General features: G+C 49.0%; 1 protein-coding gene across 2 annotated transcripts in view; it reads left to right on the forward strand.

Moving 5' to 3' along the window:
• The window catches only part of FLI1 (Fli-1 proto-oncogene, ETS transcription factor), a 108733-nt gene that overhangs the window by 76026 nt on the left and 10162 nt on the right, over positions 1-22545 (forward strand). For both annotated transcript variants that reach the window (XM_045555411.1, XM_045555410.1), the window contains exon 5: positions 5463-5528. In XM_045555411.1, the coding sequence (XP_045411367.1) occupies positions 5463-5528 (66 nt within the window). The remainder of the gene's footprint in view (positions 1-5462; positions 5529-22545) is intronic.

The raw sequence follows: 22545 nt of genomic DNA on the forward strand, positions 1-22545 counted from the left end.
AAGGAGCTTGACTATTTATTCTGGTTGTCTGGGAGGGGACAGGTATTCTTAAACTTTAAATGCCAAATTTTAAATTAAAAAATGTATTTTCCAGGGGGGAGAAGAAATAGCAATGTCCTAAGGCACTGTAGACCCTGTCCGATGGCCTGGCACACTAGGACTCATCCGGCCTGCCTGGAGGTGCCAGCTCTTCACACTGGGACATTCAGCTGTGCCAGACGAGTGGCTGTGTGCCACCACCACCCTTGAAACCCAAGGGGTCTGGCCAGAGTGCCCACTGCCCCCGGGGTCATTCTGAGGTCTCCTGGGGAACACCAGGGCCCAGGCAGGCCTTGCGTGAAATCATTAATATTCTTAAAATACAGATGGCTCCCCTTCCCAGAAACGTTGGTCCCTGGTTCTGTGGAATTGTGTTTATTTTCAGTTTGATGCCACCATTGCTCAGGCAAAGGTTTCAGTTGCCCCCAAGACTTGAAATAGTGTCCTGTCGGGGTACGTCACCTTACATAGGAGGACGCCCCCTTGTGGACAACTATTTATGATCCCCATTGTAAAGCCCCAGCTGAGGCCCAGAGAGCTTCAGAAATCGGTTCAAAGGCTGACAGCCGGTGCAGAGCACCCGTGTCTGAGACTCAGGCCTCTTAAGTCCCGATCTGCAGCCCAGGCCCCAGCCTCATGCTGCCGCCGTGTCTCCCGTGGCCCTGGGACAGCAGCAAGCCGACCACTGGTGTCACCCCTGTCTCCCCTGCTGACTGCAGAGTCAGCCTGGCTCCCCCGGGGCTTCCACATTGAGGGCCAGGCCACTCTCCGTTCTTCATTTGTACCAAGAGATAAATGCTTTCCGAAAACTTTCCCGTGGCCTTCTGGAACAAGGCCGATTAAGCCAAACCTATCACCACACTAACCCTGTCCTTCTCTGGACCTGACTGGCAGCCCCCGGTCTCTCTCTCAGACACAGCCGTTTGGCAGGGCCGTATTACAGACACGGGCTGCGAGAAGTGAGACGGGCCTTCACTAGCCAAGACTGGGACAGACCTCAAAGGAAGTGAGGGCTGTCTGTCCCCAGCTGGCAGTTCAGGCTCTGGGCCACTGGAGGGAGTTTGGGGGTGTCTGGGAGCCCAGCAGGGCAGGTGGGGGTGGTCAGAGGCAGAAGGAAAGTGTCTATCTGGGTCTGACCTGGGAAAAATACTAAGAAACTGCATTTTCAAACAGTGGCTACTCAAGAGAATGAAAGATATTGTGTGACAGGGAGACCACAGAAAAGTTATCTATCTTGAGTCTCATTTTTAATTTAAACTTAATGGAAAACACATTTTGCATTTTGTGGCCTTCCCACCTGCAGCCTCGGATGGCCGGCAGAGGCTACGGCTCTGGGCAGTTATGCTGGTGAAGGGTTAGCCCTTCCAGGCCAGCTTGACCGGAGGACAATGTGAGGCCAGCAGGGCCAGAGGCCAGCTTGCCCTGGACTCAGTAGTCAGGCCAGGCTTGTTGCTGGAAGAGTGCAGAGCCCTGCCCCCACCCCGTGCCCCTGCACCCAGCCACCCAGCCACCCAGCCACTCAGCCACCCAGCCACTCAGCCAGGGCCGTTGATGCAGCAGCACAGCCCAGAGGAAAGGGAGACCCACATCAATAGGCCAGCTGGGGGGGCCCTGGGGGATCCCATGGTCACAGCCAGGCAGGAGACAAAAGCGTGGCACTGGGACGCTTGTCTCCCCAACTCCAGGTGTCCCCGATGAAAAGTAGGTTAGGTAGCGGGAGTGTGGCACCAAAGAAAGCATGAGCACGGGCTGTCCCCCACCTGCACACACGCTGCTCATTCCCGCCCCGTTCAGCTCCTGGGTGCTGTATCCAGTGACGGACGGGCTCGAAAACAGAAAATGATTTTTCCCTCATGTTTCCACTGTGGGAAGGCCATCCCACTCCTCAGCACCAGCCACTTCATGCTTTTCAGAGCAAAGAGCGCCCTGAATAAACAGATATACATACATGTGTACACGTATATACTCATACATGTATACAAACATACATACATAAACAAATAACCGGGTGAACAAATATTTTAACTGAAGTGTAACATACAGAGAAGTGCACAAATCACAAGTACACAACTCGAGGAATCATCACAAAGTGAACTCACTCACTCACGTGAGCACTCCCAGGCCCAGGGCAGAAGACAAGCCCCCTGTGCCCTGTCTCCATCCCACCGCCCTTCCCTCCCAAAGGTGACTGCCACCTGCCTTCCCAGCCCCACAGGGGAGTTTTGCCTGTTTCTTTGCTTTAGCCTGGAGGCTGCAGCGTCTGCCGGGCTGAAGACAGCTTTTGTGGATAGACCAGGGGCTCCTGCCTCCTGGACTCTCTGGCTGTGTGATCCCAGGTAAATGACATGACTTTGCTGAATGTCAGTCTTCTCATCTGTAAAAGGGGAATAACACCGTACCAGCTTTGCAAGGATTCAGTGAGAGACTAGAAAGAAAGTATCCGGCACATTGTGTGTGTTGCTCCCTTCGTGGCCTGCGTACTCTGACGGGCCGGTGTCAGGAGAGACCAGGAGCTCACAGCACGTCAGGCCCCTGCAGGACCAGCCAGAAAGAACCTGGAAGCCGGACGAAGCAATCGGAAGACACAGAGCAGGAGGACAGGCTCCAGGGAGGAACTGCCTGCACCGGAACACGTCCTCTTGGGAAAAGAGTGTACTGTGCTACCCTCTGGAGCCTGAGGAACTAGTTAAATAAAAATCAGAGAAGAGAAGGGAATGTGGTCCCTTGGGAAAGAGGCCAGATGCCCCCAGCCAGCCCTTCCTCGGGGAAGGACGCCTTTCCTTCCAGGAGTGAAACCTGAACCAAGAACAGTCTTCAGGGCAAAATCCTTTTCCTAGGTTGCCATGAAATATGTATTTCATGCAAGCTTTGGAGAGGTCAAATGACCCTTTCTCTTAGCTTTCTGGGAGTTGCCTGTGGAATTCACATGTGCTCAAAGGAGAACTTTCACCAAGGGAGAAATTTAATAAATGTGGTTTATCTGAGCTCCGTGCTCTCGGCTAAATCTGCGCAAAGCTCAGGCAGTTTGCTCCTCAGAGCCACCGTTTTTCTTTGTTTGCTCCAGCAGGGAGGTTGCAGCCAGCCTGAGGGGGAAAACGCCTGGGACAGAGCGGCCAGCATTCTTGAGTTCACGCAGGGGATGTTTCTGTATCCCCTTGGAACATTTGGTTCCGTTGCTTCACCTCCTTCCAGTCACGGAGGATTACTTCTTATTGCAGCAGAACCCATTCATAACTTCCATTCCAGAGGACAAGACGGACGCTCAGCAAACTCTCATATAAAGCGGTTTACTGTATGCGACTGCAGGGTCTGTGAGGGGTATCCAAAGAGTAACGACGCTGTAACAGTTAGCACTTACTGAACACTTCCTATGAGCCAGGGTCTGCTCTGAGCACTTGACATGCATTATTTTATTTAGTCTTCACAACCACCATATTAGGTAGGCTTTATTACTAGCCCATTTTACAGATGAGGAAGCTGTGGCTCAGACAGATGAGGCATATTGCTGGAGGTCACAAAGCTAGTCAGCGCTAAGAGGCAGGTCTAATCCTGAACTGTCATTTGCATAATAACAGAGCCGTGTGTCTCTTAATGACGGGGTAGACGGCATCGTGCGAGCATCCTGGCGTGGGCTTACACAACCCTGAACACCCAGCCTGCTGCACACCTCAGCTGCATGGTGTAGCCTGTCCCTCCTGTGCCACAGACCTGTACCGCATGTCCCTGCACTGAATGCACAGGCAGCTGTAACATGATGGTAACTATCTGTGTATCTAAGCATAAACAAAGTTGCAGTAAAAATATGGTATAATAATCTTATGGGACCGCCATCAGGTACACAGTCTGTCATTCCTCGAAACATCGTTATGCAGTACACGACTATTAAAATGAACTTGTCCAAGGCTCACTTTGTCATTGATATTCTTGAAGATGGACTAACCAAATGTAGTCGGTTCTGGGATATTATTACATTCACGTGACTGTGTCATTTCTAAAATGGTAGCCACACAGCCACACTTTGGCATATAGCAGTCTCAGTATCACCCCCACCCCACTCCTTGTTTTTGTCTGGACTGTTTCCGAGCTAGAAGCAACAGTCATGTTCTAGGCAGTTGGAAGATTGTTATAAATTCTCCTTCTCCTTGTCTGGCCTGGTAGCACACACATTTTCTCTGAGGCACACAACCAAACGCCCACAGCTGGGCGCGGCAGCAGCTCCACTTCTGCGCCCCTTCTGAGACTGGAGACTAAAACCGGAGGGAGTGTCATGACAGCCCGTCCCCAGCGCTGGCACCCAAGGCAGCCCACTTGGCCACGGGGAGCAACGGAAAGGGTTGTTTAGAAAAATCTTCTTAGCCTCAAGCGCATGTGCTGAGCTGCTGGTGTCTTTTGTGAAAGCAACTCCCAGCCCTGCTTTCCATGGCTCTTTAAGGCTTCCCCAGGAAAATCTCAAGGAGAAATGCAAAAATGGCTGAATTTTACAAAATAAAACTCTTGAATTCACTTTAAACAAAGGAACAATGCTAGTTTTAGGAAAGAAGGGAGAATTTGTTTTACGTGCAACAAAAATACTTATCTCTTCAAGATGCCTAGACTAGTGCCTGCTACAGAGTAGATACGCACTGAAGTTGGATTTTAAGCACTTGGGATGACAGAAAATTCGATGCATTACTCCTCATGCTTAGTTGTGTTCTCTTAGACACAGGTAAAGGGAGGCAAAAGTTCCTATTTGGAGTATTGTCCCCCAGCTCCTTCCCAACACCCCTCACCGCAAGGAGCACCCGCCACCTCACCCCGCCCATCAAGGGACCCCCACACACAAAACCCACAGACGTCAGAGCAGGGAGGGATGGTACTGGCTTCTCTGCCAGGGTGTGGCAAAGTACAAGCTGCAGCCCAAATCTGGCCCACGGACAGAACAAAACAAGAACTAAGAAGAATGTGCAACAGAGACAGCAGTTAGCCTATAAAGCCTAAGTCACTTAGTCTCTGGTCTTATAGAAAAAGTTTGCCGACCTCTGCTCTAGCTCAGGAAGAAATCAAAATGGAGACACGTCCAGGCCCATGAGGACCCACGGTCTCATGGTGAGTCAGTAGCAGGATAGGACAGACGCAGGTTTACTGATCCGCAGTCCTGGGTTCCCACCGTGGCCTGGAGCCGCGGGCACTTGAGGGCTGCAAACATGGCGGCGCGGCCTGTTTCCCCGAGGAGCTTTCTGTCCTGACATACTGTCTCCACCTCCAGGAGGCTCTGTCAGGCCTGCATGATTCGCTCCAGGCAAATGGCTTCCACTGACTTCTTCTTTCCCTCCAGGAGTCCCCTGCCCCTCTTCCCTCCCCACCCGCACTCCTTCCTCATGCGGTCTCCTGCTCTTGCTCTCAGGAGAACGTTCAGGCTCTAACCTGTTTTTGCTTCCTCCCAGGTTCACTGCTGGCCTACAATACAACCTCCCACACAGACCAATCCTCACGACTGAGTGTCAAAGAAGGTGAGTCTGTTCTCTTGTGCGCTCAAAGTTTCTTCTGTACCAGACGTGGCGTGAACACAGTCCCACGCCGGTAAGACGGGTGCGGAAAACTTCAGCTTTGTGCACCAGCTTCCTTGTCCTGCTCAATTTTTTCTAGCATACAAGAAGCCAAAGTTTTTACCATCTGTGCTACTGGTTGCCAAAATACAACAAATGAGGTTTTAAAGTATCTTGTAATAATATCATAAAGATATAACTTGAAGTTACTGTATGAAAGGAAACGTGTTGCTCTTAGAATGAAACGGATACTGCTTGCTTCTAAAGCTGAAAGTGGGGTGTTGCTCTGCTGAAGCTAATGAAATGAAGATTTCAAGGATTCTAGCATGTCCACCTCTGAAGGTTTCTTTCTAACAAATTTTAGCAATGTCAATTGATTTTTTTAAAGTGGCGGTTTGAGGATTTGGTCTGGTCTGGTCTGGTTTGGTTTGGTTTGTTTCAGAGGGAAAGAAACCCATCTCAGCAAATGGCTTTTGCCAGTGAAGATTTTAGCAAACATCACAATAGCATTTTTCAGCATCCTTATTTATGAAACAATATTGTGAGGACTAATCCAGACACTGGGTTAGATTTCAGGCATCTAAACAAGTGAATAATTCATGGTACCTGGATTATGAGAGAAGAAAAGATGCAAACAAATAATTATTAGGAACCAGAGAGGGAATGAAAAAATTTTCCCATGGCAAAAGAAAAACTCCTTGGAGGAGGGAACTTGTAAGTAGGAGCTTGCAGAATGGCAGGAGTGTGGCAGGCACTCTCCTGCTTGGCCCTCTCCTGCCTCGTTTCTGTCTTTAACTCTTGCCATGACGTAGAATGAAGGCACTTTCAGTGCTGGTTGCATATAATGTAGCGTTTCAGAGGAGCATAAGGCTTTTCTAAGGGAAGAGACCATTTGGTTGAAAATCCTCACTGAGTGTGGACCCCCAGAGACACTGGCTGGGTGTCTTGCCCAGGGTTACACCTTTGATCACATAGGACTTCATGTTCCTGTTAACAGTTGATGATTTGATAACGACTAGAGCAGTGAGTGGAAGAAAGATACAGCATAATGAATCTGTGTTTAAACTTCCATGTTTTTTATTTGCTTCCTTCCCTCCTATCCCACCCTGAGCCAGTCCTGTTTCTACTGCTGTTATTCCTTTCCAATTCAGATCTAGTGAATTTTGCCACGAAAACTGACATTACATTTGATTCATTCTATGTTTGAGCGGTATTTCACTTGATGACCTATTTTAACATCATGTTGCAGATGTCTGTAAGAGAGAAAATATATGTGAGTGACAAATGTGTTAGAGTGAAGGTCAAGGCACCTTCGGTTTACTTTGGGAAAATCACTTCATGCCTGAACCTTGGTTTCCTTCAGATGAAGGGGATGGACTACGTCAGGACAGTCAGGCCTGACTCTGGAGCTGGGGCCGCTAAGGAGCCACAGTGTGAGGGCCCAGCCCCATCCACAGCCACTGTGCTTTGAGTCGTTCCACAGGTTGAGTTCCGTTTCATTGCAGATAGGGATCCACTTCTTGGAAGGAGGAAAAGAGGGAGGAAAGGAAGGAACAACTGGATGGAGAGAGGGAGAAAGGAAGGAAGAAGGAAGGAAGGGGGGAGGGAGGGAGGAAGGAACCCCTGTCTCTGTCTCTGAGCTGCTGAACTAGGATCCTGACAAGCTCTTCCAGCCCTGCAGGTTGCAGGCTGCTAACAGCACCAGAATTAGCCAGTGAGCTCTGGGGTAGAACCAATGAAAGAATTTCTGATATTGGGCTTAAAATACAGGTTTTAGTTTAGAAACTGGTTTGTCCAAGTTGAAATGTGACACTAACCAACCCCCCCCCCCAGCCCCCGCCGCCATAGGTCTTAGTGCTCGGCCCTCCCCTCTACCTGCAATGCTGCCTTACTGTGTTGCCTCCCGGGGCCCTTTTGTGTTCAGGAGCGCATCTGTAGTGCTGCTGGCTTATTCAGGCTGACCCGAGGCGCGGCTTGCTCGCGCTGGGTAGCAGCCTCTCTTCTGAAAGGAATTAACCGTGGTATCCATGCGAACGCACGCTCATTCAGGTGGTGCCGGGCATTTGTCTCCCCACGTCAGCCCCGGCCTCTAGAGACGATTAAGTCTGCGCTTTGCAGGTGCGTCTTTTGTCCCCAGGAAAGCTCTCCACTTGAGCAGTCTTGCTCCTCTGCGCCTCCCCTTGTGAGGTGGTCTGAATCCATCTGAACAACCCACCATGCCACAAAACAAAGTACATTAGCAAGACAAAGCTCACCGGGCTGTCTCTCTTCCCCCTCACGCCCTCCCAACCTCTCTCTCTCCTGCTCTGCACTAATAGATATCTATTAGCTATTAGAAGACATCATGCGACCTTGACTCCATCTTCTTTGAATAAGACACACACAGCCCCAAACAACCCCAGAGTTCATCAAGAGTACCAGAGCTCTGTGTGCGTGTGTGTGGACACGTGTGTGTGTGGACACGTGTGCACTCCACAAAGGGCAGGTGCTGGCATCAAGCACAAAGGGAGAAGTCGAGGAGATGCCTTCTATTAATGGGTCTTCAGAGCACTTATCAAATTAGAATGGCTTTTTACTTTAAAATGGCATAATCACTCTTCCAGCTCATTTCTTGAAAATGGCTGCAATCTCCAAGGGTTATTTGTGCCCAGGAAGTAAGACTAGATTTTTAAAATTAATTTATAATAATCTTTAAGCCCCCTAAATTAAATATTCTGTGGACATGGATTGGACCCAGCTAGAGCAGTTAGTTGTGCTCTCTCTGCCTTTAGTTATCAAGGCTAATGCACTTAAAAAATAAATCAGGACAGAAGCTATTGTTGTCCATTTACAATAGCAGCCAAGACTGTCATCTCTACACAGTTTTGGAATACATGAGACACTTTCAGAAGCTTTGCTTTTGAGCCTTGCCGCGTCCCTTTGCGGTAGATATTATTATCTCCATCTTGCAGACGAAGAAAGTGAGGCTCGGTAATAGTAAGTGACTCACTGAAGGGTACCCAGCGGTTCAACAGCAGAGCAAGGACTCAAACTCAGGTTAGAGGACTGAAGGACCCTCCTTCAGGTGGCCTTCCTGACAAATACAGCTTTTCCCTCCAGCCGCCTTCTCACAGAAGCAGTACGTAGCTTAGAGGTAATTTGGGCAGAGATTTGAATGTTTTGCATTATTTTTTTCTGCCCTTGCAGTTTTCCCACTATCAGCTGGATTTACCTCCCTAAACTCATTCTCTTTTCCAAAGAGGAACCCATACACAGTCTCTGCTCGGCACCACCACCAGTCCTAACCATACAGAGGAACACCTGCAGAGCTTTTTAAAATGCTGATGCCCTAGGACAAACACTGTACTAAGATAACTAAGGCAGGCAGGTGTGTAGAGACAGAAGTAGAATGGTGATTGCCAGAGGGAGTAGGGAATGGAAATGGGGAGTTATTATTTAATGGTTCTAGAGCTTCAGTTTAGGAAGATGAGGAAGTTCTGGAGATAGATGGTGATGGTGGTTGCACAGCAATGTGGATGTACTTGATGCCACTGAACTTTCCACTTAAAATGATTCAAATGGTAAATTTTGTGTTATATATATTCTGCTAAAATTTTTTAAATGCAAAAACATTGAAATAAAAAATACTGATGCCCAAGCCCCAAGAATGACCCACTAATTCAGAATCTCCAAGGGTGACTCTCGGGCGCTGGAATTTTGTAAAGCTTTCCAGTTTGCGCCTGGAAGCCAAGCTGAGCACGCTGGAGAAGCCCCGCGTCGTAGCACAGAGCCGGCTGCGGAGGGAAGGGACCAGCTCTGAGCTACCTCAGGCCCGGCCCCGGTCATCCCAGGAAAGGAAGAGCAAGACCTATTGTTACATCAGTAAAGGCTTGGAGACATGCAGGGACCATATAACCATTATTAGGGTTTTTTTCATCATTGTCATTGATGATTGATTTTATTGATTTATGTTGTTATTATTTTGACAAGTTTAGTACAGAACTTCACATCTCAGAAACTCCTTACTTATTCTGAACTCAGTCCCCTAAAAAGTAGATATAGTGTTGGTAACTTGATTTTACAGGGAGGACACTGGGATTCTAGTCGTTAAGTGGCCTTCCTAAGTACACAGGAGTCCTGGGGCCAGGACTACTGCTCCCCTCCCCTCCCCTCCCATCCTCCTGGCTGCAGAAGTGCGTGTCTGTCCTGGGCGCAGGTCAGGGCTGCACATTATTCTCCTGGGCAAACCTGCCCTAGGGCCTTCCCAGCCATGCGCAAAACCCAGCAGATCTCTCATCAGAGCTGCTTTGCATGCCTAAGCCCTCATTTCCTTAGTTCCTCCTGCCGAATCTGTCTAAATACCTCTGCCTCTGCGAAAGATGGAGGATATTGAGTTCCTTGTTTATTAACTCCTGGAACTCATCAACCCGCCAGGGCCCGCGGAGCACTGGGCTTCCAGCCGAAGTCTGGGAGCCTCTCAGGACCTGCTGCTGCAACCGAGAGCCCAGCGCCGCTGCGGGCAGAGTGTCTGCTGCGGAATGGCCATGTCCAGCACATGCCTGGCTAATGGATAAAAAATCTGTCTGCTTACATGCTAATATGGAAAGAGAGGGGAGAAACTACCTTTCCGCATCCTGCCTGGCGCTGACACCGGCTCCCGAGAGCCCTGCTTCTCTTAAGCAGATCTGCGCAGGGCAGGGCCTGCAGGTGGTAACGGCATCTTCTTTGCAGCCCTGCCTTGTTTGCCAAGCATTCTCACAGCCCCTGTCTCCTTTGTGCCCAGCCATCCCTGTGAGGACAAGGCTGGTGTTATCATTACCCCATTCTGTGGACAGTGAAAACAAGGCAGAGAGAGATGACAGGCTCATTAGGAGCCACCCAGGTCTTGGGGCAGAAGGGGACTTAAACTTGGGTCTTTGGTGTGTTCTTTTGTCCCTCCAGGCTACTTCTCGCATCATTATCTCGACACACTTGATTCAGGCATCTGACAACACCTTAAACGTTCTTTAATACTCTCAATTTACCTAAGGTGGGCATTGATCTCATATTTCAGCATTATAGCATATGGATTAAGAACTCAGGCTCTGGACTCAAACAGACCGTGACCTGAACAAGGGACTTACTTTTTTCTGCCTCAGTTTCCCCACAAATAAAATGAGGATAATTGTAGTGCTCCTTCAGGATGACATAATACTCAGAATTCAGCACGTTGTCTGACACACCAATAAGGGCTCATATATAAAAGTTATAGTAAGTAAGTAAATTATTATTCTGATTTATTATAATAAAATTATAATAGCAATTAACATTATTCTTGCAAATAATAACGATATTTTTGAGAGCTCGCCAGATGCTACACTGTGCCAAGGGTTGTGAAGGATACTGCACCCCAGATGAGATGGCCAAGTTGCTTGAAAACTTATTAGGGAGGTATGCCTATAAAATAGTAAGGAATAATATAAAACTGCATGTAATTAAAATACAAAAATGCATGCTACGTACAAGAAGTTCTCTCAGGGTAACAAAGAGAGGGAAAAAAATCATTAAATGCTAAAGCCAAACATGTTCTCCAAACTCTTCATAGACCAGAAGAGGTCAGAGGCCAGAGAAGGCGTGGGCCCAGCTGTCACACAGGGAGTTGAGGAAAAATGTATAAATATATCTATATACTGGCACATATTGTAGGTAACTTAGTCCAAAATAGACCTAAATTCTGTGATTCATGCCTTCCCTTACCCCGTTCATTCCTGTGTCCCTGCGTTCATTAAGAACCTGCTCTGCCTAGAACAGCGCTGAGCCCTGGAATTATGGTGAACACCCAGCACCTGCCCTGGGGGCTCTAGTCAAACAGAGACACAAAGAACTAAACACAGTGCTTTAGAGTCTGGGGAATATGTCACCCAATCTTTCTGTTCTCCCCTGCACTTCGTCCTCCATGACATGTCCTAAAGGTTTGATTGCAGCGGTCAGAGTGAACGATGGGGCCTCCAGAAAGATGCCACGTGGTAGAGTGAGGATGGCTATTGACCGGGAGGGAAGGAGGTAGGCGCCAGAGAAGCCGGTGTGTTTGCTGGGGCGCATGGGGGGCTGTGCTACAGGGTCACCGTGTGAGTCTTCAGGTTGGGTTTTGGGGGAAGGAGCCTGGTGAGTCTCTATGGGAACAGCCAAGGTCCCCGAGTGAGGCGGGTGTGAGCAGGAGAGCCTTGAGCAGGGTTTGCACGGCGGCTTCCTGAGCACTGGGAGACCGCGTGCAGTGAGGTGTTGCACCGTGAGACAGGAGGCTCAGCCACGGGGCCGGGATCTGGGGGCCTTGCTGCACGGCGATCAGAGGGCGGGAGTGGGGCCTAAGTAAGAGGGCCGCGAGCTCGTCATCGTTAGAGCAGGGGAAGGAGCCTTCCCAGCTTGCTTAGACTTCTCTCTGCTTCTATGTATCCTTGCATTTTTCCTAACTTAAAAGATGTCTCAAGAAGTTTTGTTTTGACGGGTGAACATGTAAATGAACACAGAACATTTGTTCCTCATGCTATGCACTGTATGTATCTCATGGTGAGTGAGATGTGTTTCCGAGCACGGTACTCGGGAGCGTGGGCGTTCGGCAATGTCACACGCTTGTGTGTGTGTGTGTGTGTGTGTGTGTGTGTGTGAGAGAGTGAGGGCGGCTGAGCCCAGAGCACAGTGTGGCCATGAGCTGTGTGTGTGTTGCCCTGTGTAGCGTGGCGTATGGGGGGTTGGTCTGGGACATGTGTACCCACAGGAAAAGCCTTGTAATACCGTGAGGTAATCTCCTGTTATTTTTAGGGAGTAAATGACATCTCTTATGTAGCAGGTTGTGTGTTAGCGAGCACACACTCTAAATTGGAGGGTACGGAGGGCTCACAGGAGAGCCTGTGAAGAACTTTGTCATTTCATGTTTTTCCTTTGTGATGAAATACCCCTAATCCATTTTTAGCAAAAGCAGGGCTGACTGCTGCGTGTGTGTGTGTGTGTGTGTATGTGTGTGTGTGTGTGTGCTGTTCCTGTGGTCCAAACACAGGATTTATGATTACAGGATAGACAGTAGCTTGCTCCCTCCATTTTATTTTTTAAAATTGTTTTCCCTTGAAATTCCAGAGTTAATGTTTTGTCTGCTTTTTATCTGACCCTCTTTGGAGAGTTGCATGTTTTTTTTCACCAGAAGAGAGAAAGACACACACACACATACACACACACAGAAAGAGCATGAGAGCAGAGAGAGAGAGAGAGAGAGAGAGAGAGAGAGAGAGAGAGAAGGCGGGGGGAGAGAGAGAGTGCTGGAAACAAAGAATCCTTGTCTCTAAGCTGTAGCAGGCAGGAAACCCCAATCCCAAGGGAATTTAGCCAGCCAGCCCTGTCCCGGAGTCAGACTCCAGCTCTCTGAATTCAGTTTGACAGCTTGTCTGGGACACTTTCTAAGTAACCATTATCCTTCCTTTCTCCAAGTAAAAGAACTGTTATTTCTTTCCGTGGGTGTGCTGGGTGCACTGCTATTGCACACGTGTGCGTTACACAGTGCCTAGGACACATTTTCTCTTAATTATTGGAAACAGCCTGTTTCCTAAGACAAGTGTAAATTTGTTCCAGGATAATGAAGCAGAAGACTTTGTACGCTGCCTTATTAGAGGCAGGTCTATGCCATCAGAGGGGGAATTTTGCTGTGGTGTTGCGTATGTACTTTTTATTTCTTTGAGGACTCTTTTGAAACATACACAGACAAAAATATCTTCCAATGGTCATTCTCTTCAGTCTCTGTGTGGATTGACTGATTGATTATTTTAAAGAAATGCCTCACCACACCTCCACTGTGGAAGGAATGCAGATGTACATGCATGTCCACAGAGAGCCACCAGAGAGGCTGTGCGGGGCACAGGCATGACTAGGTGACCACCTAGAGTGCAAAGGGGACACTGCTTTCCCTGGGAACAGGACCACACTGGGGTCTCTTCCGATTACTCAGACCCCATTGACTTTGGCACCGTATCACAAGGAACAGTGAGGTCACCACCCACCCTGCCAGTGTGTTCATACTTGAAGACTGTCCAATTCAGCTGTGCAGGACCGCTAGAGGCAAGCTTCAGAGCTATCTAGATAACCTTGGAGCTCAGAGGTATGACAGCTGCGCCCATTTAGGTTATGATGAAAAGAGCCTTCCTTCCAATATGAACTGATTCCTGTCTAGGTCTATATTCAAACACAATCTGGAATGTTTCCCCATTCTCTTTTTGCCTAGTATATATACCCTCCCCCTAGTTCATATTCTGGGCAACCACATTCACCCTTTAAATGACACCACTTCAGTGCGGGCTCATCCACCCCTTCCCTGGGTGCTTGGCTGGTGCCTGATGTTTCACCAATTCAGCATTCAGCAGATTCTAGCACAACGGTCTTTGGTCTTGCAAGACTTGAAGCCCCCTGGAGGCAGGGACCGTTGGGTGGATGGATGAAAATAATAGTCAAAGTGCCTCAAGCAACTCCCTGAGACTTTAGTGTAAAACTGGTCCTTCGTGATGTCTCTATCAGGGAGCCTGGTATTTCCTACAGCCACTGACATGTAGCTGCCTTTCTTCTCCGTCTTGCCTAAATTTCTACCCTGTGGGACCCCGGGTGACTCCTCTGAAGCTGTGATCAGTCCCATCCCTGTGCAGTGAGGGAGGGACTCTCAAAGAGCAGGTGTCAAGCACAGGATCCTAGCTCCACCTCACCCTGTGGGCCCGACCGCCACAGCCTACTTCCGTCAGCTTGAACTGCCCTCCAAGGGCTCAGGTCTGTCCCATGCAGACGGGCTGAGGTCACAGCCAAGCCAAGGAAAGGTGACATGCAGGGAAAATGTGTCTTCTGCTCATTTCAACCTTCCTTTCCTAACTTCTCCTATCATGCCCCCCATAACAATAAGAGCTAGTATTTATTAAGCACCTACTATGTGCCAGGAAGTTTTCTATTCACTTCACATTTACACTTCATAAGACCTTGTTAAGTTGGCACTATGATTGTTCCCATTTTACAGATTGGTTAATCCCGATCATAAAGCTAATATAAAGCAGGACAGCACCTGCTCCTGCCAGCCCTTTGCCACCCAGGCAGTGACCAAGGCTCTATGATGACCTCTTCCTACCCAGCCACCACCTCCCTCCAAGGGCCCATTTCTTCCAGGTAGCTGATGTTGTCTAGTTGTTAAGACGGCATGATTAGATCAATTGATTCCTGTTATGGTACAAAAAAAATGAGGAGCCTGACTCAATGTACTTGGTCTTAAATGCATTTCAAGGAGCACGTTAGGTGGCTTCACAGATTTTTTTTCATTGTTAGGCTGTATAATTTATATAATATTACGGATATGCTTTTGTGTTTAATACTACATTTAAAATGATAAAGGAAAATAAGAGATTTAGAAAAGTAAATATATTGAGTAATACTGTCTATCAATAAGGATTTTTAAAAACTTAATTTAAAAAATGAAAGAAGGGAGTAAATAATAGATCAATAAATCAAATTGTAAAGTTTCCTTAAATTACAGGTAAACAATCCTCTGCCCCTGTAACCAACCCAGGGTTGGTTCTCAAGGAGGAGAAAGGCTATTCCCAATCACTTAGGATGTGTCTTAAATACACTTGCCAGAACACCAGCCCCCCACCCTCATGCTCCCTCGTAGATTCAACCGTGCCCTTGGTAGGTGAAGGAGCAGGGAGGAAGTTGGAGCTAGCACTTCTGTTCTTAGAATAAGCTCCTCTCGTTGCTTCTAAAATGTTCTCCCCTGCACCTCATTGAGCCATGCTCTATGCCAATACTTCGCGGAGAAGTAACACCTTCCTGCTCTGCGCGGCACCACTTCTCCCACTACCGCGCTCACCTCTGCCCGTCCCTGTGCTAAAGGGCACCAAGCCATTGGTGCCCTTCCTGCTGCTCAGAAGTTCCCACTTTGGCTTCCTGCCCTCCTTGGGCTGTCGTTGGTCTTTATGCTTCTCAGAGCTGCTCTTGGATGCACCCTGGAGAAACAGAACCTGATAGGCCGCCATCTGCTCTGCAACCTTAGTGATGATGACAATGAATGCACAAGCTCTGCTGCATTTGGATAAAGGAAAATGACTTCCCCCCAAGGGGGGAGGGGAGCGGGAGCATGGTTGTGGGAAAGGTACTGGGGGCCTCCAGAGCACCCTTCCAGGTGGATTCAGCCCCAAAACTCCACTTGCAGGGAGGGGCCCCACACCCATGAGGACTTGGCGGGTAGAGCTCCACCCGCTCTCAGCAGTAGTTCATACTTGCCCCGTGGGCCTTCGGGATTTGAATTTCTAATTTATCTCCCGAGTCTGGGCTATTCCTATCTAGGCCTGCCATCTCTACTAAGTTTCACTTTGACTGGCAACACTGATCCCAGTACGGTTAACACAGAGAAGACTCAAAATGAAATTGGCCTTGGTTGATGGGGCTCCATTGCCACGGCCACATGGTCTAGGTTTGTGATAGAAACTAAACGTGGCCCCTGTTGGCTGTTTTGAGGAGTGGGGTCCCAAATACTTCAGAGAGAAAAGCGCAGGTCCACCCTGCTCCAGATGACCTGCTGGTGGCCGCTTCAACACGGATGTTCCAAATGCATTTGTTTTGCCAAATATGCTGATTTAGAAATTCCACTATGGGGGGCGGGGAGGGGGTAGTTCAGAGGACACTTGTAGCTGGAAATTATTTGAAAGAAGCTTGTTTAGTCCCGTGCTCATAAACCAAATTCTTTCTGTCTGTCTGTCTGTCTGGAGAGAGAGACAGAGACAGAGACAGAGAGGCGTCTCCTGTGCCGGACGCAGGTGTGAGGGCTTGGGGCATCTTCCAGCGGAAAGCCAAAGTGTAGGTAGCATCATTTGTTATTTTAATATAAAAATCTTTCCTAAGCTCTTTTTATAGATGTAACAACTCTCTCTCTTCAGAGAAGCCATTATCTAAGATAGTAAAGAGCTGATTTCTCATGAAATATCCTTGTGGCACAAGAGAAAGTCTTTGAGCAAGGAATGCTGAAGACATGAGTGGCTTTTCCTCTCTGATTCCAGGGATAGCTGTGACCCCCCACATGTGAGGGTCAAGAAGTTTAACATGCCTTTTGATGAAGTTCGAATTCTTGTGTCTGGCATATCTAAAGAGAAAATGAGAAAATTAAGTGGGACAATTACTTTATCTGTCAACATCCAACACATGCTTCAAAGCCCGATTCAAGCAAGTCCTACCTGCCTCAAGGTATTTTTTCTTGCTCCTAAAGGCTACAGTCTCTTCTCTGAGCCCCACCACATTCACAAGCTATTTATGGACCTAACTGCAGATCACCTTGCAGTCTGCGATTGTGAGTTTTGTCCTGTCATCTTCCTTTCAGCCCTGTCAATAGTCAGTAAATATCATTGACAGCTGATGAATTCACTGAGGAAGAACAATCTACTCTTTGTCAATTTAATTAAATATTTACTCAGTCCTTCTGCTTCACTAAAGAAAGAACCAGAAGACATTAGCTTTGGTTGCCATAAGAAATATTAACTTATTAACTCTCATAAATTAAACTCTGGAAATGAATCACAGCTATAATTCTATAGGACACTTTGGAGTATATAAAGCATTTTCACATACATGATCTCATTTATTCTTAAAAAACCCTATGAGGATTCAGTATGCTGTTTGCTTTTCCAAACTCTTAAATTTAGGAATAATCATTCCCCCTGCACATACACAATTGTCTACCTCTTACAGATAGAGTAACTGAAGTTCAAAGAGGTTAAGTCACTTGCCTGAGTTCACATAGCTCATAACTGGCAGAGCTGGGAGGCAAACCAAGGAATTCTGACCCCAGTCCAGATTTCTTTCCTTTGCAATGAGCCATTTCCCTGTTTACAGTGAATTAAAGAGAAATTATGGAATTCCTTCCCATGAAGATCTTTAAGAATCCTTAATAACACCACAAACAATCCTACACTTGATAAGACTTAGGTACCACTCTTCCAAAGAGATTAAAATTATTCTTCATATAATTTTGAAGAATCTTTGTGCTGAAAAAGTCTTTGCTCTGCCTGCAAAATAATGACCAGTCCTGCCCAATATCCTGGAGGAGTTTGGAGAAAGGCAGTTTTTATTCTATGAGTCATATTTTCAATTTCTATTAAAATTCTTACATGGCCACACATGCTTTCTCTCAGGCTTTGGGCCTCCAGGCCTGTGCTAATTTGCATGTCTGGTTTAGATAATGTCTGAGGTCCCTTCCAGACTGAAAAGGAGCCTCTGATTCTATGATATAATAAGTGAGACCACATTCTACCTGTGAAGAACTGATGGTTCGTTTTCTCTTACCTACTGTGCTGTCCTGTGGATGCAGGGCTCAGGGACCGAGGTGTGCCATGCTCACCCGCCAGGCCACAGAAGAGGGGGCTTCCTTCAGGATGAGCTCACCTGTCCACTTCTCCCACACTGACCCCAGAGACTTATCCTTTCCTATAAACCACTTCAGATATAGGTCAAAAGGCAAATCATAGGAAGTGCTGGGATTTTAAGTTTCTTGATTTGAATGGCAATTCTAATGCAATGGGGGTCTGAGACCACAGCTTGAGCAATCACCCAGATTCGAAATATGCAAAAATTGGTTGTCTCTTTAAAATACTGAGTTCATCTCACCTTTCAATATCCCTCACCCAAACATTGAAGAGATGCTGTCAAACTGTGTAGCTAATTTTGGTATCCTCCAACATAAAGCAATTCTCACTAAAGAACTAATAAATGAGAATTGACTTTCCAGAAGGGCTTTGAGATCAATGGAGGGCGATCCAATCACTTTCCACAAGAAAATTATGGAGCTATATAGATAGAGCTGTTTTCATAATGTTGGATCAAGCCTTTGATCAGATTGAATATTTTGGGGGAGGCCCTTCCACCCCAGCACTACCTGCCCGCTCCCTGGCTTGCTATTCTCATAGCATTCATCACTTTCTGGCACACAAGGCGGTTGCTGTTCACTTTGAATGCGAGCGCTGTGGAGCAAGATGCTTGTCCAGCCACCACGGTGGGGCCAGCACAGACGTGTCCAGCACCAGAGCAGACATTCAGTAAAACTTCGTTGAATGAATGACCATGTGGTGGGATATAAGTTCTCAATTAAATTCAGTAAGTTGGTGTTGGTGGGGGGCAAGAACTAGCTCTTGAGGGAAACAGAGGGGATTAAGATGTAGCCCCTTTCATCCTACAAGGGAGGTGGGTGCGCAGAGCCACACTGGAAGGGCGATAGAGGGGAGACGGCCACAGTGAGCCCTGACAGCAGAGGGTGCGAAGCCGGACGGCTGTGCAGACGCGGGACTGTGGCCCCGTGGCCGAGGAGAGGGAGGGCAGCCTCGCTGTAAGCATCTCCGCGGAGGAGGGTCAGCTCGGGGCTCTCGGCGGGACGGAGGGGGCCGAGCAGAGACTGCCCCCCATTTGTCCTCAAGCCTGGTTACCTAAGCGAGCAGTTATGTTTTCTTTTTCCTACCTGGAATCCTCTTAACCCTGCGGCAGATTTGACCGAAGAAGTATGCAATTGTAGCTGCGTCTACGTGGCCCAGTGTGGAGGGGAGTGTTGGCGAACACCCAATTAATCTAGTCAGTATGAATTGCTTTTCCACGTAAGACTGGCCCCAAAGTCCCACTTTGAGGTCTTATCAAAATAAATAGGTCCTTTAGACATCTGCGTCCTTTAGACATCTGTGTCATTTAAACGCAGAGCCCACGGGAGGGGCAAAGGGAAAGAGGGGCCCAGGCTCAGCTGTGGCAAGGCCGTGCCGGGCAGACGTGCCACTTAACTTCCCAAACTTTTCATATTTAAAAACCATCCATTTCTCACAAGCATTTTTCTCACATGTCTTATTTCCTCTTTGCACATATAATATCTTAAACAGTACCTCCCTTATATTCCACGCGGCGGGGCCGGCTCTGAGGCTGAGGGGCCATTTGGATTCCAGGACAAGATCCTTGAGTGAAGGAAATCCGATACAGGGTGTTTTCTCTGTGAGTTCCAAGTTTGGGGAAAGCCCTCCCCAGCTAGTTCCCCGCTCCTGCCGTCTCAGTGGGAGCCAAGCTCCTCTGTTGCTCTTTGGGACATAAGATGCCATGCAAGTGAGGGTCGAGTGTGCCCCGTAGAATGGGTGGGGATGCCCCATAGAGTGAGGACTCACCCTGAGCTTTGGGGCCAGCTGGGCAGGAACTTGGGCAGTTGGCGGTCTGGGGGGAAGAGGGTGCCAGACAATACCTGGGCCCCGTGTCCCCGCAGACCGCCCAGAGCCACCAGCCCTCTCTGTCTCTGGGGCAGTTTCTCAAACCAGAGCCCAGGGTAATCTGCCTTTTCCTTTAAAAGAGAGCCCCATTTTATTCAAATTTGGGAACCGCTGATCCAGGAGCACAGGAGGGAAGCTGCCCTTCCTCTCCAAGGCCTTCCCCGAGAGCTTTGCAACCTCACTGCACCCAGATAAACACGGAGGAGGCTCCGGCAAGACTGAATAGACTACATGTATACCGGGTGTATTTTTATCGAGTGCTTATTTAATACTCATAGCAGCCCTATAAAGCATTTGTTAGTGCTTTTCAGAGAACCAGAACCCAAAGTCCAAAACAGCAGAGCAGCATGACCAAGGCCCCGTGGCAGGGTCAACGGCAGGGCTGGGATTTGAACCCAGGGCTAACTGATTGAAATGCCATGTCCGAACTGCCAAAGTAACCCCTGGGGAGCCAACCAGAGAGAAAGGACACCTTCATGAGGGCACCCTAAGCCCTGCGTAAAGAACTGCATTGCGTCGGGGCGAGTTGCCTTTGCGCTGTTTAGGAAATGGGGGCGGCCAGGCCTGCAGGTCCGACAGCAGGGACTCAGTCCTGGTGTGGCCACTGGCAGGGCTGCGGGCAGGGGCCGTGGCAGAGACTGTGGCAGACAAGCAGCTGGTGCTGAGCATGGGCTGGGAAGGTTCACGCCTAGCAGGAAGCTGCGTGAGCCCGTTGGTGGCCTCACAGCCTGGCCCTGCTGCAAACACAGGGCCTCAGGCCGAGAAGGGTTGTAGAGGGTCACCCAGTCGGACTGTCTACCAGCACGTGTGGGCCCCTGCCTGACAGCCCAGCCACAAAGACCACAGCTCACCTGCACGAGCAGTGCCAAAGGCTTCCTCTTTCTCGGGAAACTGAGGGCTTTGGGTCCCGGGGCACCGTTATTCGGGCATTTCTCGTTCGTATCCTCACCCTTTCAGGCAGGGAGGCCAGGATCGGCCCGGCTCCCGCTCCCAGAGGCCCTGCTCTGCCTGGAGCGGCAGCCCTGCACACTCCTGCGCTGAACGGTCTGCGTCCGGAGCCGGCTCGCGCGGTGCACAGGGCCAGTGCTGCAGGCTCCTCAGCAGCAACCAGACGTTCAGTGAGAGGTTGCAGGGAAAATTCATCTTTTTCTACCACGTCCTTCGGAACAAGGTTTTATGTCGTAGGGGCTGAAGAGAGAGGCTTCTGTGGGCTGGTGGTGCCGTGTCACCGGCCTCTGGGCGAGGTTGTAGCAAAGTGGAGTGCGGCGTGCTGGCCGGATGCTAACTGCAGGCGGCAGAGCAGAAGAAAGATCTTTCCTGAGATGCTTGGCCGTATTTCTAGAACCAGTTTAAAAGCTTCACACAGAAACTCAGTTAACACTGGTATGTCTGTGAGAGGGTCATGTCCAGAAAAAGCTTTCCCCTTCCAACAGGGACTTTCAGAAAAAACATCTCCGTGCTCGTATTTCTGTGCCCCAGGAGGCTCTCCTGGGGTCTAAGAGGCCATTTAGTGTCAGGTTCAGCCATGCTGAGCGCCGCATAATGGAGACACTGTTAGGGCGTCATGTACGTGAGGCTGGATCACCCACAATGGCTGGCAATGCCCTGATTCTTCAGAACAGGGCTCAGGTCTCTTTGCTTTGGCAAAAGTTGATCTCTGGACTGCCTGACACCAGACACTCTGGGCGAAGCGCTTTTGGTGACTCTTCTGAAGAGGAACCACAATAAGATCTGTTCTCTTGGTGCTCCGTAAGCCAGGGGTGTCAGCCTTCACCAAAGAAAAAAGTGAGTTGGTCAGAATTGGGGTGTGATTTTCTGCTGACGAAGCCACCTGCCTCCACAGGGAAGTTCGGGGAGCATCGGCTCGCGCTGGTCCCAGAGGCCACCTTTTTGCACATTGTGCCTCGGGTGCTGCCTCAAGCTTGTCTTTCCAAAAGTTGGCTCTCAGGAAGGAGCGAGGGACCTCACTCGGGGGGGCTGGTGCACACTCAGGCTGCTTCTCGAGGCAGGCGCCCCTCTACCGAGACCTGCTCCGTGTGCTGGCCTGACCGGCAGCCGGGCCCTGACACAGGCCGGCGTCGGGCTCCAGGAGGGACCGTGTTTGTGCAGGAACGTGAGCCGCTGGGCTCGCTCCCTGGTCCAGGATTTTCCATTTTCTTATAGACATATCTCTGTTTGTATGTCTGTACTAGAGCCGACCACACTGCCAAGTTTTCACTTGCGTGACTTTTAGTAGGAATAAAGTGAAACCTCATTTCCACAATGACATTGTTAAAAACACATAAATAAAATGGAGGCCACTTCAGGGAGTAGCGTCTAGTCCTTGACTTCCCTGCGGGAACAAGCTTAGCCTGCGACGGCTCATAGATAGGGGGACCGTAGTCCCTTACGCTCAGAGGGGACACGGGGCTGACGTGGGCTGCACTCATCAGCCACACTGAAATCTTAAGCCTGGAGACTGAGTTTGGCGGAGAGCAGGGAGGGTGGGAACGCTGGATTCTCTTCAGCTAGCGATGTACATAATACTAAACAATCAGAGTTGTGTGGTTTATGGATAGCAAGAGGCAGGAAACACTGGCCCAGTTCATTCATTCGTTCAGCAAATACATACGGAGTGCTCGATCCCGGCCGGGCCCCGCTCTGGGCGCTGGGACGTGTCAGAGAACATGAAGGTCCTGTCCTTGCGGGGCTGACATTCGGGTGGGGAATGCAGTGAGCAGCAAACAGGA

The sequence above is a fragment of the Lemur catta genome, chromosome 7, assembly GCF_020740605.2.
Source record: "Lemur catta isolate mLemCat1 chromosome 7, mLemCat1.pri, whole genome shotgun sequence".
Lineage (NCBI taxonomy): Eukaryota > Metazoa > Chordata > Mammalia > Primates > Lemuridae > Lemur > Lemur catta.